General features: G+C 62.1%; 1 protein-coding gene across 1 annotated transcript in view; it reads left to right on the forward strand.

Moving 5' to 3' along the window:
• The window catches only part of ANKRD55 (ankyrin repeat domain 55), a gene marked incomplete at its 5' end in the record, with an annotated part of 34,185 nt that extends 30,797 nt beyond the window's left edge, over positions 1 to 3,388 (forward strand). Inside the window, 2 exons of the mRNA XM_081089665.1 lie at positions 1,018 to 1,110; positions 3,182 to 3,388. Coding sequence (XP_080945791.1) covers positions 1,018 to 1,110; positions 3,182 to 3,288 — 200 coding nt within the window. The 3' untranslated portion in view covers positions 3,289 to 3,388. The remainder of the gene's footprint in view (positions 1 to 1,017; positions 1,111 to 3,181) is intronic.
• Positions 3,389 to 19,365: the final 15,977 nt, after the last annotated feature.

Raw genomic sequence — 19,365 nt, forward strand, 5'->3', positions numbered from 1 at the left:
GCACTCGGCCCCTCCACGTGAGCGGGGAAACCTCTCCTGCTCCTCGTTCTAGGACCCTGTCCCTCCCCACAGCTGAGCCCTCCCGGAGGCCTGCCTTCCCAGCGGAGCCGACCCCGCCCGCCGCCCACCCGCCAGGTCACACACACACACACCCCCAGCCCCCCAGCCCTCCCGCTCTCCCCAGCCCCGATACTGCCCTGGCTCCCGGGGAGGAGGAGAGCTTGAGTCTTAGGGTCAGACAGACCAGAGTGGGAGCCGGCTCTGTCCCTTCCAGGTGTGGCCTCGGGCACTGTGAGGGCTCCCCAAGGGCAGTGTCTGTGGTGATGGTGACAGCGCTGCCTCCCGGAGGGGGGGGAATGGGGGGGGCTGTCGGGATCACAGGAGATCACGCCACGCACTGAGCCCACTTTCCAACAACAGTCAGCGCTTCACACACAGGGTCCATCATCACCGTTATCTCAGGTCTTGTTTCTGCAAACTTCTGCTCGAACGTCCATGACAGATGAGCTGTACGGGTCTCACTGTGATTCTACGCGGGAAGGTTTTCCTCGTCGGTTGGTTGGTTTGTCGTTTTAGTCGCGGCTTTGAAGCTGTTCGCCCCGCGGGGTCCTCAGGGATAAACACAGGGTGGTGGGCGCCCACCAGGGAGCTGGAGGCTCGTGCCACCTTCGTCGGGTGCGCTGCTCAGCGGCTGCCGGCCGCCGGCCCCTGGACACGTGGGACACGTTCCCCTGGTGAATTCTCCGACTTCTACGTCGTACGGGTGGTGGCCCACGCGCCTGCTCACCACATTCATTTAGACTAGTTCACCCCAGAAATGACTTTTGATGCCTTTTCCTTTCATTTAAACAGTGACTGGCATATGACGGACATTCAGCCCCGTGTGGCTGCTGTCATGTTGCTGGTAGCGTCTTACATGGATGCCCTCTAGCAGCTGCCGTGCTCTCTCAGCCACTGGTGTCCTCGTTGGCAGTTGGTTGAGTCTTAAGTGACTGATGCAAATATGTTTGTCCCCAGGGCCACATCTCCCGCATCTCTCCCCAAACAGACCCGCGATCAGGGACTTGCCCTTCGCCCGGAGCAGCCTGGCCCCCCTGGCCGACCAGAAATGTGAGTGTCCCGCCCCCCGCCCCCCGCCTCCGCCTCCACCACTGGTGCCCACACCACAGGGCCGGGCACAGCTGGCTGTTACTTCACTCACTTTCCCTTTAAAGTGGGCGGGGAGGGCGAGCAGGGGATGGAGCCGGTCCTCACGGCCTGTTAACAGGCCGCTCCTTCCCTCCGGCGCCTGCTGTGTGGACCGCAGAAGCCAGGACAGGTTTTGCTCTGTTTGTGTTGCCGTAACTGTCCCGCGTGGTGAGAAGGGGCTTCACATCCTGCCCCTGGGACGGCCCTCGGCACGTGCCCCCCGTGATGAGTGCCTGCCCAGTGCCCAGGCCCCCCCGCCCGGCAGGGAGGACACTCTCGTCAGGGTCACGTTGCCGTTACCGATTCCGGTTCTGTTTTACACAAAACGTCTCCCAGTATGAACACCCCCCGGCTCCCTCCAGCAGGGACCTCGTGCTTGTGTTGGAAAGTGCTTGTGACAAAGTCGATTCCGGACCACACACCCAGGGCCGGTGGTCTGCGGGTGAGCGGTGACGCTGAGATGAGCTCGGCGTGCAGGACTGGGCTAGAGAAGCAGAGGGCTACCGCTCGCTCAGGCGTGTAGCGAAACCTCCAAGGCCCTCATGGCTTTAACTTGGGGAGCACAGCAAGTGACAATGGTAAACAGGCATGCCTATGAGGTCATCTGAGCTAAGTTATACATTAAACTATTAATTTCCTATGTTATACAAAGACCCTCTCAACCAGCAGCTGTGTACCCTCCCTTGAACTTTCCGTGCCCTCGTGGACCCAAGGAAACTGCCTCGGAACAATGAATCTTGCGTGCAAGGCTTTGTTCTGACGTGGCCCGCTTGCAGGCCCCGCCTTTTCTTGGCAGAACGTCCTCGTCTAGTTACCTTCATTCCGCTTGACCGCTACACCCAGCAACTCCGTGCCGGAGACAGGTCTCCCCTTGTTCCCATTGTGCAGACCGGGAGACTGAGGTCTCGCTCAGCGGCCTTACGCGGTGAAGAGCCGCACCAGGAGCACAGCTCAGCTACGGGCAGCTGCTCCCAACACAAGCGTGCTTCCTGGGCCCTCGTGTCCTCCTTCCTCCCCAGCCCAGCCCAGCCCAGCCACCCTGTTATAACACACGCCCAGGCACACGCACACACGTGTGCACACACGCACATGCACACACATGGAACACACGTGCACACGCGTGCCCTCCACTCCTCTGGGCTGCAGAGGGTGAGTGAAGTCAGAGCTGCCCTCCCTCTTTCTGGACGTCCATCTCCCCTGAGCCTGGGACAGGCCAGCCTCCTGCGCTGCTGGGAGAAGTAAATGAGATGAGAAGGTCAACCGTTTTCCCGAGGAAATGTCCTCTGTTCCCCGACCCAGTGGGGAGGGAACCCATCGAAGCTTCTGGAACCTTCGGGGCGACAGTGACCAGGGTTTTGGTGCCACCCCGTCATTTAGCGGAAGGAGAGGGAGAGGTGGCGGGCTCCGCCCAAGTCCCCCGTGAGCCGCCGAGAGCAAGGTCTCTGCCTTAGCTCCGGCTCCTCTGCCCTTGCACGCAGACAGGCACACACATGCACATACACACACACATACGTGCACATGCTCTGGGCCCGTGAGCGTTTTCTGCGCCAGGAGCTCAGTCACCGAAGGAAAGTCAGGCCGCCTTTGTGACCTTGTCGCTAAGCAGAAACCAGCCTCTGTCCGAACAGACGTCGGGTGTGTGCAGTCTGGCTCCCCCAAGACATGCCCTCCTTCACAAATGACACCTCAGCCCTGGCCGGTGTGGCTCAGTGGATAGGGCGCCGGCCTGTGGACTCAGGGGTCCTGGGTTTGATTCTGGTCCAGGGCACATGCCCGGGTTGTGGGCTCAGTTCCCAGTAGGGGCCGTGCAGGAGGCAGCCGATCAGTGATTCTCTCTCGTCATTGATGTTTCTCTCTCTCCTTCTCCCTTCCTCCCTGAGATCAGTAAAAATCTATTTAAAAAAGACAAGAAATAACATGTGTGTCTCCTGCCACCGCTCCCACAGACTCTGAGAGAAGCGGCTTTGACGTGTCTCCGTCTGTCTCCCCCCAGTTCTGTCTGGAGAGCCGCTGAGGACGCCCCGCGTGCTCCCCGCCATCCCCAGCCAGCGGGGCCACGGGCCCACAGAGGAGGGCGAGCCCCCCGGCCAGGAGCGCTGACCCGGACCACGCCTGTCGGCCACCCGGAGGGCGAGGCCGCTCGGTTTGTGGGAAGAGACTGATTCTGTGAATCTCACTCTAAGCCATTCTCCGCTTCATCACCAGCGGCCTCACTCCAAAGACAGCGTTTCCGGAAGCAGAGCGCCTGGCGTGCCTGCGGGCGAGGCCGTGAGCGTGTGTGAGCGTGAGTGGCGCCCACGCGTGCTCTCGGCAGGAGGCGCGGCGGCCGGGCGGCTTCGTGCCACGCGGGCTGATGCGCTGCTTGCGAACGGCTTGCTGGCGTGTTTGGTGACGTGAGCTTTGCTGAATAAGCAACGAGGCTCCTTCTGCCATCGTCCTTCGCGTTTGTCGTCATCTTCCCGGTGCCGACGACAGTTAATGAGGAGCGAAGCGGCCAGGCCTCCCGGCGGCTCCTGGCTCACACGCAGTGTTCTGCACGTGCGTGTCCGGCCGCGTCCGTTCCCGGCCGCAGCCCGAACCTCTGGACGGTGATTCCGGGCCTTCTTTGTCCGGTGATCACTTCCACGTGTTGATGACGTCAGAACGGATCGATGGTTTCCGCAGAGTCGGCCGGCCCACATCTGGGCCCAGCAGGACGGGGCGGGCATTGCCCGCACGTTCCTCAGACTCTGCACGTGGAATCGTTTGTTTTTCTGTTTCAGCAGAATGACCTCCGCCTCCTCAAGACAGTCCCACAGCCATGACGTAGCGGAGCTCGGGGCTCGCTGCCTGTCTCCCTCCCGGGTGTCTGTGTGGTCTGGACGGATTTGAAGGTCAAGGCTTAGCCACATAAGGTCACAGTCATCCATGTTGTTATAGTTTTGAATATATTTTTAATTGATTTCAGAGAGGAAGGAGAGAGAGAGATAGAAACATCAATGATGAGAGAATCATGGATCGGCTGCCCCCTGCACGCCCCACACTGGGGGTCAAGTCTGCAACCGGGCCTGTGCCCTGATGGGGAATCGAACTGTGACCTCCTGATTCATAGGCCTATGCTCAACCACTGAGCCACACAGGCCGGGCCCTCCATGCTATTTGTGAGCCTGGGTGCTATTCTGTAAGTACCTCAAGTACAACATGTACCTTTTATGTTAGCATTACTTGTTAAGAGAGGTCAGACCATGCCAACAACGTGACAGACGCTCCCTGAGGCCAGCGCAGCCCTCCCTGCACGTCTAGGGTTGGTGTAGCGTCCACAGGCAGCAGGCACTTGCACGTGTAGGACGTATGTAGCATCTGCAGGCAGCAGGCATTTGCACGTGTAGGATGTATGTAGCGTCTGCAGGCAGCAGGCATTTGCACGTGTAGGATGTATGTAGTGTCCGCGGGCAGCAGGCACTTGCACGTGTAGGATGTATGTAGCGTCTGCAGGCAGCAGGCATTTGCACGTGTAGGATGTATGTAGTGTCCGCGGGCAGCAGGCATTTGCACGTGTAGGATGTATGTAGCACCCGCAGGCAGCAGGCTCTTGCACCTGTAGGATGTATGTAGCACCCGCAGGCAGCAGGCATTTGCACATGTAGGATGTATGTAGCACCCGCAGGCAGCAGGCATTTGGACGTGTAGGATGTATGTAGCACCCGCAGGCAGCAGGCTCTTGCACGTGTAGGATGTATGTAGCACCCGCAGGCAGCAGGCATTTGCACATGTAGGATGGATGTAGCACCCGCGGGCAGCAGGCACTTGGACATGTAGGATGTATGTAGCACCCGCAGGCAGCAGGCACTTGCACGTGTAGGATGTATGTAGCACCCGTGGGCAGCAGGCTCTTGCACGTGTAGGACGTATGTAGCGTCTGCAGGCAGCAGGCACTTGCACGTGTAGGATGTATGTAGCATCTGCAGGCAGCAGGCACTTGCACGTGTAGGATGTATGTAGTGTCCACGGGCAGCAGGCACTTGCACGTGTAGGATGTATGTAGCATCTGCAGGCAGCAGGCACTTGCACGTGTAGGATGTATGTAGTGTCCGCGGGCAGCAGGCACTTGGTCGGTTCAGGAAAGAAGGGGCGGAAGTGGGGGACAGGGTGGGCGAGGGAGAGGTGTGGGAAGTGATGGTGAGGGGTGATTGGTGCACAGCCCGTGTGGACCAGGGCGTCGTCAGAATCAGGGATCGGGAAGGAGCGCTCCTGAAGCCACCGGGTCCGGCCCTGCCCCGGCAGCCGCGGGCAGGACTCCAAATCCAGCCAGTCCTGGGGCTCTCCTCACGGCACAGAAACAGCAAGTGAATTCTGTTCAGCGAATGGCGTGATCGTATCCACAAACAGGTCGCCAGCCCCATCCTTGATGGTGCCCCCAGGGGAGCCGTGAGGCTGCGGCCCTCGGTCCTTCCTGACGCCCCTCCATCTCCCAGAACCTGTACGAGCCGAGGCTGCCCCTGGCTCCGCTGCTGCTAAGAGCCGATCCTCTGGGGTTTCTGTCCCGTGAGAGTTGAGGGACATCAGGGAGAAAAGGGAGCAGCCCAGAGGGGCCCAGGCCACTTAATTCAGAGACGATTCGAGTGGCAGGAAGGACAGGGTTTCATTAAGAGGATGTTTTCCGGAGGCGTTTGCTGGTGCGGAGGGAGCAGGCCAGGGCGGGGCGGCCTGGAGGCTTTGGGGCCCAGAGGGGGGGAGATGGGGAGACGAGGGGCGGGGGGGGGGCGGGCGTGAGAAAATAGCATTTCAGTTGGAGTCTCGAATGAGAGACGCAGAGACCGCAGCACGGCTCTCGCTCTCCTGTGTCCTCCGGCGGCACACGGTCCTCGCCGTCCTCCGTGTCTATGTGAACGTCGGGGCGCTGACCCCGCCCAGCCTCGGACAAGCACCCTTCACTCTGATGTTTACCCACTTCGTGCCTGTGGCCCCGAGACCACGGGACCTGAGGAGACGGGGCAGCCCGGCGCTGGGAGCTGAAGTGGCCGCCGTGGCGCCCGCTCTCCCGCCTCCCATGGTGCACGTGAGTGGTCCCCCGCGGTTCGGGGGGACTTGGCGATGGTGGATGGAGGGTCGGGAGGAAATGAGATGGTGGAGTGGCCATTGCCGGCCCCTCCGCTTTCCTGTCTCAAGGTCTTTGAAAGGCCCTTTGGATTCGCCTCTGCCGTGGGGGCGGGAGGCAGACTCGGGGTGCAGAGGCCTGGAAGCCCGAATGCCGCCGGGCGACTGGCAGGGCCCGTCCCCAACAAGGCCAGTGCGGGCCGCCCTTCCCTGCGCCCACGTGTGGCTCCTGATTAAATACTGCGGCTATTTACCTGGCGGATCCCCATCTTATTTTCTTAAAAAGTCATTGACCAGCTGCCTGCACGCCCCACACTGGGCATCGAGCCCACAACCTGGGTGTGAGCTCTGACCGGGAGTGGAACCGTGACCTCCTGGTTCCTAGGCCGACGCTCAGCCCCTGAGCCCTGCGGGACGGGGGACGGGTAAAGACTCTAATGGCACCTGCAGAAGCCAGTCAGTCAGACACGTCCCTGACCCACCTCTGCCCGACGTGCTCAGCATCTCAGCTCTGTCTGCGCCAGGAAACCGTCAAAAAGCCTCCTGATCTGCAAGCAATGACGTCACGGAGCCGCAGGACCTGCTCCCCAGGACACGTTAGCAGCCGCATTCCCGCCAGCAGGCCACGTGGCTTAGCAGCTGGTTGTCCCCTGAGCGTGAGAGGCGGGAGCAAGTTTAAAACCCAGCCCTACGCGGGCACACGTCTGTGCCGGGGATTTGGGCAAACACATCGGGTGCCTGACGAAGGGTGGAGGCTCGAGGTCCGAGCGGCCGAGGGCTCCCGGAGTCTCACCGAGGCAGTGGGCCCGCAGTCCGGTGAGGCGCTGGGACGTTGGTGCCCGGTCCCTGCGAGGATGACCGCGGTTTTACTGAAATAAAGAAAAATGAAAGTGACTCTATTTAGAGCCATTTCCCTGGGAGAAAGGGGATGTGGTTTGCTGCTCTCCTGCCCCGGGAACAGCAGGACACGCAGTCACACGCAGAGAAGACGCTTTCTTCCTGAACTTGTTGGGGTGACCCTGGTTTCAGGGGTTCACTCTATCGTACATCGCCCATCACTGCACTGTGCTCACCACCTGAGTCAGGTCTCCTCCCTCACCATCGTCCCTCCCTCCCCTCCCCTCCCCTCTCCCCTTCCCTCCCGTCCCCTCCCCTCTCCTCCCCTTCCCTCTCCTCTCCTCCCCTCCCCTCCCCTCCCCTCTCCTCTCCTCTCCTCCCTCCCCATCGTCCCTCCCTCCCCTCCCTTCCCCTCCCCTCCCCTCCCCTCCGGCCATCACCGCCTGCTGTTGTTCCTGCAGCCCTGGGAGCGGGAGGACGGCAGCTTCAGGCTCCCCGCCCCCCTTTTGGTCCCCCTCCCCGCCCCCCTCCCCGCGCCCCTCCCCGCCCCTGGCTCAGTTTTGTGTTTGTTTCAAGGCCCTTTTTTCCCATGATTCTTCCCACCAGTTCCGCAGTCCTGGCCTCAGTAACACCCCGTCCACTTCAGCCCGCGTGGTGGCTTCCTGCTCCTCCGAGAGCTGAGCCGTTCCAGACTCGCAGGCCCTCCCACTGGCCTTCACCCAGCCGGCGCACCCACAGACTGCCCGCACCTCCCTCCTCCGGGGCCAGGACCCAGCCCCCGTCCCCCCTTCCCGCCCAGGAGGCCCTCGCTGAGGTTCTCAAGGGTCCGCTGTGCTGCTCCCAGTGACCTGCTCTCCACCCCCCGACCCCCACCCACACCCCCACCCCCACCCACACCCCCACCCCCACCCACACCACAGGAGGCCTGCCCAGCGTCTGCCCAGGGCCCGGCAGCCAGGATCTAGGAGCAGACAGAGCCTCGCCCACCGCCCGCCTCTGCCCACACCCCGGGACTGGGTTTTGTGTGACACAGAGAGGGGGCTCCTAGGGGCCACCCCGCATGCCACGGGCACCCGCTCCCCAGCACACAGGCCGCCCCAAAGCTGTTGCAACAGCAAGGCTGGGCCGCTCCGGGGGCCTGGGGGGAACGCGTTTCATAAGCTTCCGCGGCCGCGGCCACGGTTTCAACACTCCATCTGCCCTGATTTTGCCGCCACTGACAGGAGAGCAGGGCTGAGGGTGGAGGGGCCGGAGCCAGGGGAGGCATCGCGGCAAAAGGGAAAACAGGAAACAGAGCTCTTAGGAGGAAGGGCCAGAAAGGAAAAGGCCTGAACCTGGGACTTGGGTGAACGTGCCCAGGCCCCGTCTCTCCCTTCACCCCTGGCCGCTCTGGGCCACGGGGCAGGGACGGGAGGGCCCACAGAGCAGCCGGCAGAGAGTTTCCTTCATCACAAAACCACACGCAGAGCCAGGGCCATCCACAGGCTCCACCTGCCCCCGGCCCCTGCCCACGCCCCTCGCTGCCAGGCCTCGCTGCCGGCTCCCGGCTCCAGGGGCCCAGCCAGGGCCCGGCACGCTCTGCCTCCTGCCCCCGGCCCAGGGCCCGAGCTGCACGCAGCTGCTCTGCCCACTGCCCGCCCGCCTCTGCGTGGACAGGCCCTGCCCCGCCCGGCCCAGCCCCAGGCAGTTCCCGGCGACCTGGGGCAGATGTGGCCCAGTCCGCATGGCACTTCTGCGTCCATCAGTGACCATCTTTGTTCTTCTTGCCCCTTTCCCGGACCTGCCCTCACTCGCAGAAAGGCTGGTTTCTGGGTGGACTCAAGGTCATTGGGTTCAGGGGGCGTGGGAGGAGAGCGCGTGGCTGCTGCCCACAGTGGGGACCGGAGCCCCGAGTTCAGGGGACCCCAGCCGCCACGGCCCTGGGCCCTGAGTCTGCTTCAGGCTGGCTCCCCTCACCCCCCGGGGAGGGGACACCCCGGGGAAGGGGGACTCTGAAGAGAATTGGTCAAATTTCTCCAAGTCACTGACCCAGGAAGGGGCCAAGCCGACATGTGGTCCCTGCGTGGATTCCGTGTGAATAACCGTCGTAAAAAGCCTCTGGGAGCTCCGCTGGGGGGCTCGGTGGGTGAGCGTCGCCCTGTGAACCAGGAGGTCAGGGTTCGATTCCCGTCAGGGCACAGGCCTGGGTTGGGGCCTCCATCCCCAGGGTGGGGCTTGCAGGAGGCACTGATCCATGATTCTCTCTCATCACTGATGTTTCTCTCTCTCCCTCTCTCTTCCTCTCTGAAAGCAATACAACTGTATTTTTAAGACGCCTCTGGGAGCAATGTGATGTGAGGATGGTTGCTTACTTCCTTGGGGCTATAATAATGTGTGTGCTGGTGCTGTTAGGGTCCGGCAGAAAATGTCCTTTTCTGAGAGGCGTGCGTGAGCGCTCGGGGCGACAGGGCGCACCTGGAGAGAGACGGGAAGGAGGCGCGATGAGCGTGGCAGGTGCGGGCGATCGCCGACCCCGGGCACCTGGAGAGGGTGAGCGTCCCGGCGGCTCCGTCTCCTGTTTGCTGGCAGCATCGCCCGTCGGTCTCCCCGAGACGGTGCCTCCCGTAAGGCCAGACCCCCAGCTGCCCCGTGGCCGCTCGCTTCACCGAGACCCTCGCCCCTGGCGTCGCTGGGATGGTCTGGCCTTGCCCCGTGTGTCTCCGAGGTTTGCCTGGACACAAAGGTATGACTTTAAAAGTTTGAACACGTGAGCCGCCTAAGAAGGTGGGAGCTCCCGACCGGTCAGTGACCCCGAAGTAACCCCACTGGCGGGTGCGGGGCCTGCGGCCAGGGAGTGCAGCCCTTGGCGGGGGGGTGGGGGGCTGATGGGAAGTGGGGGTGGGTGCTGCCTGGAGAAGAGGACCCTGGGCTGAGGCTCCATAAATGGGATGCTTATCGGGCAGAGGAGTCGCCTCTCTCCTCCAGGGGACACCCTGATGGGGGAGCTGGGGGAGGGGCAGGCAGAGGACGTGGCTTTGAAGCCGCCTCACCCCCACCCTGGGGCGCCCGCTGGCCTCTGCACCCTTAAAGCCCTCTGCCCTGTGAGGAAGGGCGTGCTGGCCTGGGACCCTCCCCCCTCAGGGCCCAGGCAGCAGGGTGCTCTGCCTCCTGGGGCCCCGCTTCCGGCTGCAGGCTGGGCTCACCCCAGGGCCTGACCTGCCTTCAGGGGCTCCCGTGGCCTCCGCTCCGCTGGGTGCTGGGCTCACACTGCTCCCCTCTCTCCCCTCCTCACACTGACCCACGAGGGGAGGGGCGGCAGGAGCGGCATCGCAGGGTAAACTGTCCCCACAGCCCAGCGGGGGGCAGCCTGGCCCGGCTGCCCTGGTTCCCGAAGGAGGACAGGGTGGGGCTCCGGCCCAGCCGTGTGCTCGGCCCGAGGAGGCAAGAGGCCGCGAATCAGGCGGAAGAGCCTCCTTACAGCACCTGGGCCCTGGAGACGGTCCGGGCAGGGGGGGACGTCGGCCCGAGGGCCCCGTAAGGCCTGAGAAACACTGTGGCCGGGGCCTGCCAAGGCTTTGGGGCAGCAGTTCTCCACCTGTGGGTCGCGGCCCCTTTGGGGGGTCAAACGACCCTTTCACAGGGGTCTCCTAAGACCATCGGAAAACACATCTATAATTCCATATTGTTGTTGTGATTCATCACGATGCTTTAATGATGTTCAATCTGTCACAATGACATTGGAGGTCACCACATGAGGAGCTGTACCAAAGGGCCGCGGCGTCAGGAAGGCTGAGAGCCGCTGCTGTGGGGGAGCTGGGGAAGCGCTGGGCCGATGACAGCCAGCTGACCCCTCAGCGGTCACTGTCGGCCTGTGGGTGGTGTGATAAGTGCCCACCTGCCCTCGGCAGGAAGCAGGCCCCCAGCCCTGGTCTAGAGGGTGAGGGGGGGAGACTCGGGGAACCTGTCCCCCGGCCCCACCCGCCCAGCAGGGGCGCCCTCACTGCAGGGGTAAGAGCTCCACTGTGGTCAGTCCTTGTCCTGTCCTGTCCTGTCCTGTCAGCTCCCGCCAGGATCGCACCTGGAGCTCACGCTCACGTGTTGTCAGTGAGAAATAAACCAACCGTTTATCGAACACTTACTGTTCACCAGCCACTTGCTAGGCATGTGACTGAGCCTCAAAACACAGAGTCCTGCCCTAGCCAGTGTGGCTCAGTGGATAGAGCATCAGCCTGCAGACTGAAGGGTCCCTGGTTCAATCCCCGGTCAGGGCACATGCCCCGGTTGCAGGCTTGATCCCCAGAGTGGGGCGTGCAGGAGGCAGCCAATCAATGACTCTCTCTCTCTCTCACCCTCCCTCTCTCCCTTCCTTTCTGAAATCAATGAAAATATATTTTAAAAAAACAACAACAACAAAACCACAGAGTCCTTGTTGGCCAGGAGCAGGCAGCAAAGTTGAGGGAGAAGAGTCTAGAAGGGTGAGCCGCCCCGAACATCGGGACTCCTGTCGGCAGACGCATTGGGTCTGTGATGGAGGCCAGCAGGCTCCCCTGAGAGCAGCGAAGTCAGCATAAGCTGGGAAGCTGGGGGGTGAAGGGAGAAGCTATGAGGGGGGAGAAGCTGTGGGGGTGAAGGGAGAAGCTGTGGGGGAGGGAGAAGCTATGGGGGGAGGGAGAAGCTGTGGGGGTGGGTGGAGAAGCTGTGGGGGTCGGGGGAGAAGCTGTGGGGGTGGAGGGGAGAAGCTGTGGGGGTGGGAGAGAAGCTGTGGGGGTGGAGGAGAAGCTGTGGGGGTGGAGGGAGAAGCTGTGGGGGGGAGAAGCTGTGGGGGTGAAGGGAGAAGCTGTGGGGGGGAGAAGCTGTGGGGGTGGAGGGAGAAGCTGTGGGGGTGAAGGGAGAAGCTGTGGGGTTGAAGGGAGAAGCTGTGGGGTTGAAGGGAGAAGCTGTGGGGGGAGAAGCTGTGGGGGTGGGAGAGAAGCTGTGGGGGTGGGGGGAGAAGCTGTGGGGGTTGGGGGAGAAGCTGTGGGGGTGGGGGGAGAAGCTGTGGGGGTGGGGGGAGAAGCTGTGGGGGTGGGGGGAGAAGCTGTGGGGGTGGGAGAGAAGCTGTGGGGGTGGGGGGAGAAGCTGTGGGGGTTGGGGGAGAAGCTGTGGGGGTGGGGAGAGAAGCTGTGGGGGTGGGGAGAGAAGCTGTGGGGGTGGCGGGAGAAGCTGTGGGGGTGGGGGAGAAGCTGTGGGGGTGGGGAAGCTGGGCTGGGAGGCGAGAAGTCGGATCAGACATCCTGGCTGCGGCTGCCTCTGCCCCGTTAGCTGAGCGACTTGCTAAGTCTTGGTTTCACTTCTGTTTAGTGAGGGTCATCACAGCACAGTGTGCGAGGGTGTGTGTGTGTGTGCGTGTGTGTGCGTGTGCCTGGCACGGAGTCAGCACTCAGTAACCGCCATGGGCAGGGCTGGGGGTGGCGGGCGAGGAGCAGGTGGGGGAGGGGAGCTTGGGTCCCTGTGGGGGAGGCGGGCGTGCAGGGGGGATGGAGGGGCGAGTCCCCATCCTGGGTCTCCTGTTTGCCTGGATCCGGGGCAAGAACGCCGTGGCCTTGTCTGCGGTGAGGATGGTAGCCGTGGTCGCCACAGGGTTGCAGGAGGTGAGGAAAGGGCTCAGCACCGGCCTCCTGGGACCGGCCACCCGGCAGGGGGTTATCTTGAGCCAAATGCAGCGGAGACGGTGGGTGGAGAGAGCGTCCCCCGAAGGACACAGCTGCGGGGCTTCCTCGTCTGAGCTGCCTCCGCAGGTGAGTGTTCAGGCCCCGCAGAGCCCTGGGCACCCGCTCCTCTTACCGCCCCCTCTGAGCCCCGAGTCCTCCGACCTCGCCCCTCCTCCGGGGGCCTCGCCGTGACCCCGTGCCCTGGACTCCCATGCACGTGGGGCCGTGCGTATGTACGGGACACAGTTTGGTCACTTCTCTGGTTAGTCGGCCTCAGGCCCTTGGAGCGTTAGACCCGCCAGCGGCCCTGGAGGGGAGAGGCGGTCCTTCTCCCCATCACACAGGGGAGTGGGGTGGGGCGACATCACACACTTACTGCTCAGCACAGACCTCCAGGCAGGCGTGCGAGGCGCGTGGTGGGCCTGGGGGAGGCTGGGGAGCGAGTGGGAGGAGGCCCCTCCTCTGTCGCTTGGGCAGGTGGTGGAGGCCGAGGGGGAAACACTGTCACCTCAGGCGCATGCAGAGACGCCGCGCGGCGCCTGGGGCCCAGCGAGCAGGGCGACGGGGCGTTGTGCGCTGTTGTCGCTGCGATGGGGGCACGGCTCTCTCGGGGGGTGGGGGCCGGGGAGGCCGCAGCTGCTCCCTGCAGCAGGAGGAGCATCCGAGAATTTTGAAAATCAGTCGAAATCTGTTAAAGCAGCATTCTGAAAAGCAAGGCTCCTGAAACGGATGCCAAACCCCCGCTGGCCGTCAGATAGGATAGGGACCCAACCAGCCGTCTTCCCGTCTTCCCGGCAGCATTTACCGTCCGGGAGGAGTCTCGCTGATAAGGGCCTTGCCTGGAAGTAATCAGCTTGTTTACCTGAAAGGTCGCTGCGCAGCGGGAGGCCTCTCCCACCCACCCCGCAGGGTGTCCTCCCACCTGCTGAACTCGAACTTCTGTTTGCCCCCCTTTTCCTCTGCGTCACGTCCGGCTCCTTTCCTACGAAACCCATGGGGCCGGCTGTGTCCTCAGGGCAGCTCTCGCCGCCTGAGCAGCGCTGTCGGCTCTAAGAGGCACCGGTCTCTCCAGAGGCCCCGGGCCAGGGACCCCGGCCGCGCTTCCTCGTTCCCCGGGCACCCCCCGGGGGCACCCCCTCGCCTGGCCTCCGTCACACCCGCCCTCCGGGCGTGGCCCCGGGGGCACCAGGCCCGTGGGGAGACCCGCCGGCGTTTTAAAAACCGGACACCGCACAGCGTGGTAGTCACCGGGCCTCGCCTCCTTCAGATGGCAGCGGCCTCTGACCTTCCCGTGGCGGCAGGAAACCCATGGTGCCCGCCGGCCCGGAGGAAACGCTCAGCAGGGCGGCCGGTCGCTGCTGACGCGCTGACCGCTGAGCCAGGGCCTCGCCTTCCTGGAGGCGCTCACGCTGCAGACCGGACGCCCGCCGTTCCTCCCTCTGCTTCTCCGCTTCCCGGAGCCGTCGCCGCGCAGGGCACGGTCCTCGCGCTCCCAGGCGGCGCCCCGGCCACCGCTCTTCATCCGAGACAGACAGTGGCCTTGGCCGCGTCGCTCAGGTGGTTGGCACGGAGTCCTCTGCACAAAAGGTTGCGGGTTCCATTCCCCGTCGGGGCCCAGGCCAAAAATGTGGGTTTGCTCCCAGGTTGGGGCACATGTGGGAGGCAACCAATCGATGTTTCTCTCTCTCTCTCTCTCTCTCTCTCTCTCTCTCTCTCTCTCTCTCCCCCCCCCCCCCTCTTCCTCTGTCTAAAATCAATAAAAAAAAGTCACACCCTTGGGTGGGGATTTAAAAATAAGCAGATGCTTTGAGTCGAGCACAGAATGTGCAGCCAACACAGCAGAGCTGAGCCTCTGCTTCCGGGCGTTGGCTGTGGGTCCCGTCCCGCCTCCCTGACCCCAGACGCTGCTCTGGAAACCGCCTTGCGTGGCAGCCAAGGACACCAGCTTCATAGCCAACACACACACGAGGGCAAATCACCTTTTAAAAAGAACAACACGGGGAGCCCGGCCGGTGTGGCTCAGTGGATAGAGCGTCGGCCTGGGGACTGAAGGGTCCCAAGTTCGATTCTCATCAAGGGCACCTGCCCAGGTTGCAGGCTCGATCCCCAGTGGGGGGCGTGCAGGAGGCAGCCGCCCATGATTCTCTCTCATCATTGGTGTTTCTCTCTCTCTCCCTCTCCCTTCCTCTCTGAAACCAATACAAATATACTTTAAAAAAGAACAATACTGGGAGCTATAATTTCTTTCATTTTTCAAAGAAACAAAGGCACTGATTTCTCTGTGGTCTTGTCTGTAGCAGTTCCAGGTCGGCAGTATGAGCAACAGAGGCCTCATTTCCTAGGGAGCGATGCTGAGGGCTGGTGGGGGGAGGGCAGGTCAGGGAGAGGGCTGGGGGGGAGGTTTGCTGGGGGGAGGGCTGGTCGGGGGGAGGGCTGGGGGGGAGGTTTGCTGGGGGGAGGGCTGGTCGGGGGGAGGGCTGGGGGGGAGGTTTGCTGGGGGGAGGGTTGGTCGGGGGGAGGGCAGGTCAGGGGGAGGGCTGGGGGGAGAGCAGGGCACAGGAAGGGCTGGTGGGGGGAGGGCAGGTCAGGGGGAGGGCTGGTGGGGGAGGTTTGCTGGGGGGAGGGCTGGTCGGGGGGAGGGCGGGCTGTAACCAGGAAGCGTTGTCGGGTAAGCATGTCTGGTAACTGCCAATCTCAGAAGGAAAGGCTCACGCCTTGGGATTTATTTTCTCTTTCTGTTCATTTATCTCCATACAGTTTTGATATCCATGATGTTGTGTCATTTTCCCTAAAAAGAGAGACTGTGAGGAAGGAAGAAAAATGGCCCGAGTCCTTCCTGCGGGTCCAACAACTCACTCTGCACGAGACAGCGGAGCGAGAGACAGTCACCTCGCTGAACTGGATTCTCACACGCACGCACATGCACACACACATGCACGCACACACACACAGGAACCCCCCCACACTCACACGCACGGAAACCCACACGCATGGAGGGTCAGACCCACACGCCTGGCGGGCTCGGAGACAGGAGGCTGCCAGGGGCCTGGTGGCCTCAGAGCTGGGGTCTCCGCGGGAGGAAGGGCCGGGAGATGGGCAGACAGATGGTGACGAGGTGCTGCTCGGCCGTAGGAGCCGCCTGACCGGGTGACAGGCCCTCGAGTCCCCTGCAGGCAGCTGGGCAGACGCCCCCCTGGAGCCCGGGGCTCGGTTGCCTTTAGCTCAGACGATCCGTGTCCTCAGAGGCACGTCTCGGGGCGACTCACTCTGAACCCCGACGCCCACGTTGTGTACGCTTTGACCCCACAACCGTCTCCGCTGGGGCTAAGGACGGCCGCTTTTCGGGGTCACGGACGGCCTGCGCCCTCCCCGCTCGCTCCTCTTGGTGTGAAAGCAGCTGCTATAGCACAGCCGTCCTCAGCTCCGCCAGTTCAGAGCAGTGTGAGTGCGTGCGTGCGTGCAAGTGTGTGAGAGTGTATGTGAGTGTGTGTATGTGTGTGTGAGTGTGTGTGTGTGTGTGTGCTTGTGAGTGTGTGAGAGAGAGTGTATGTGAGTGTGAGTGTGCATGTGAGTGTGTGTGAGTGTGTGTGTATGTGAGTGTGTGTGTGAGTGTGTATGTGTGTGTGAGAGTGTATGTGAGTGTGTGTATGTGAGTGAGTGTGCATGTGTGTGTGAGTGTATGTGTATGTGTGTGCATGCATATGAGTGAGAGTATGTGTATGTTAGTACATGTGAGTGTGTGCATGTGTGTGAGTGTATGTGTGTGTGAGTGCATGTGAGAGAGTGTGTGAGTGTGTGTGTGAGTGCATGTGTGTGTGACAGAGTGTGAGAGTGTATGTGAGAGTGTATGTGAGTGTGTGAGTGTATGTGTGTGTGAGTGTGCATGTGCGTGTGTGCATGTATGTGTGTGTTGGCATGTGTGTTGATGTGTGTGTGTTGGTGTGTGTGTTGGTGTGTGTTGGTGTGTGTTGATGTGCGTTGATGTGTGTATGTGTTGGTGTGTGTTGGTGTGTGTTGATGTGTATGTTGGTGTGTGTTGGTGTGTGTGTTGGTGTGTGTTGATGTGTATGTTGGTGTGTGTTGGTGTGTGTTGGTGTGTGTTGGTGTGTGTTGATGTGCGTTGATGTGTGTATGTGTTGGTGTGTGTTGGTGTGTGTTGGTGTGTGTTGGTGTGTGTTGATGTGTATGTTGATGTGTGTTTGGTGTGTGTTGGTGTGTGTTGATGTGTATGTTGGTGTGTGTTGGTGTGTGTGTTGGTGTGTGTTGATGTGTGTATGTGTTGGTGTGTGTTGGTGTGTGTGTTGGTGTGTGTTGATGTGTGTATGTGTTGGTGTGTGTTGGTGTGTGTGTTGGTGTGTGTTGATGTGTGTATGTGTTGGTGTGTGTTGGTGTGTTGGTGGGGAGGGGGAGGAGGGGGAATGGTGACATTAGGGCCCTGAGGCTAGGACCGCCTCCTCCTAGAACATGGACTGTTAAGTTTTTCTCATGGAACATCCTCGCCTGGCGATATGTTGGTGGCTCCTCGGAGTTCCGGGCACACACAGATATCCCCCCGGAGTGTTTCCCAGCGCCCCCCCCCCCCCCGCCCCCGGGAACCGGCTGTGAGGACGCGGCTGCATCGGCTCGGCGGCCCCCGCCCTGTCCCGGGAGGCCGTGGTGCGTGCTGAGCGGGCGTGACGACGCCTGCTGGTTCCCAGCGCTGCCCGTGGGAAAGGCCGCTGGTGCAGGCCTTGCTGAAGGCGGCACGCGGCCCGGGCAGCCTGTCCCCATGTGAGCCCAACGCGGCAGACGCAGGCGGAGCCACAGGGGAGCAGGCAGCCACCCTGGAAGGCTGTTCCCCCCCCACCCCCCCGCCCCACCAGCTGGCTGGTTGGATAGGGTTAGCGGGTGGGGAGGTCCAGTTGGTGAGCCAGGGCCCGTCTCCACCGCTGTCCTGGCAGAGCCCGGCCGGACGCGGTCGCCCTGCAGGCAGGGCCTGTCCTTGGCCCGGGCCCGGCCGCCTCATCTCAGGGCTGCTCGTCAGTTCCCAGGGTCTGAGGAAGCCTCCTCTTCAGTGAGAGCTGCTCACACGGTTCCCTGTCTGTCACGTGCTCCCCCCCCCGCCGGGGCCCTGCACTTGGCTCCGCTCATCTCTGTCTTGTGCTGTGTTTTCACAGCCCGGGCTGCTGTGGGGCGCGAGGCTCCGCCACAGGGCGGGGTGAGGGGGCCTCTGAGCCCTCAGGGCCGCTGGTCCCCGTGGTTCCCACGCTCCCGCCCGCGCAGCCTGGCCTTCAGGACGGCTCGGAGGGGGTTCAATGCTCAACCACAGACGTTGTTTTTCAGACGAAACTGATCAAAGGCCCGGCTTCAAAGCCTCACCTTAGCGTCATGTCAGCTCAGACTGGCGGCTCCTCTGTCGGAATCACGGGGGTGCATGTGTGTGCATGTGTGTGTGTGTGTGTGTGAAGGTCACGCGGTGGAACTGTCCCACGCGCAGTCTCGGGTGCGGAGACTTCCGGATGGAAACACTTTGAAGGCTGGTTAACACATTTCCAGTGTTTACCAGTAGATTCTTTTCAGCCCCCCCCCCCCCCATCCTTATCGCACACTCTGCCCGTGGCGAGCTGGGCACGCATCTCTGACGCCGCGTGTGCGGTGCCGAGGGTGCGTGTGCTGCACATCACGCGTGAAAGGTGGGCGTGCACATTGCCAGGGGTGTTTCCCAGAGAGTTTGCCTTTTCCGTCGTCACAATGGTTCCTCAGTGGATGGGTGGGTGGAAGGATGGGTGGGTGGGTGGGTGGGTGGATGGGTGGGTGGGTGGGTGGATGGATGGATGGATGAATGGGTAGGTGGGTGGGTGGATGGATGGATAGATGGGTGGGTGGATGGGTGGGTGGGTAGGTGGATGGATGGGATGGGTAGGTGGATGGGTGGATGGGTGGGTGGGTGGGTGGGTGGAAGGGTGAATGGGTGGGTGGGTGGGTGGAAGGATGGGTGGGTGGGTGGGTGGGTGAATGGGTGGGTGGAAGGATGGGTGGGTGGGTGAATGGGTGGGTGAATGGGTGGGTGGGTGGATGGGTGGATGGATGGGTGGATGGGTAGGTGGGTGAGTGGATGGATGGATGGATGAATGGGTAGGTGGGTGGGTGGATGGATGGATAGATGGGTGGGTGGATGGGTGGGTGGGTGGGTGGATGGGTGGATGGATGGGATGGGTAGGTGGGTGGGTGGATGGGTGGATGGGTGGATGGATGGGTGGGTGGGTGGATGGGTGGGTGGGTGGATGGGTGGATGGGTGGGTGGGTAGATGGATGGGTGGGTGGGCGGGCATGTGAACTCTATGCGTCCATATAATGCTCTGGAACTTTGACCTTTGATATATGAACATTGATACATTCAAGACAGTCTCTTATGTAATATGCATACAAATGTCGTGCCCCCCCCCCCCCCCCCCCGCACACACACAGGTGTTTCCCCATCAGCCCACACATGCGCCCTCACTCGCCTGCACCTGTCCTCAGGTGTCAGTGAGGAGGGAACAGAATGTCACCTGTGAGCGGAGAGGGTGAGCATGTGAGGACCCTGCCCTTTCCTACGTCTCACCCCCTTTCACAC

The sequence above is a fragment of the Myotis nattereri genome (assembly GCF_964212035.1).
Source record: "Myotis nattereri genome assembly, chromosome: 4".
NCBI lineage: Eukaryota > Metazoa > Chordata > Mammalia > Chiroptera > Vespertilionidae > Myotis > Myotis nattereri.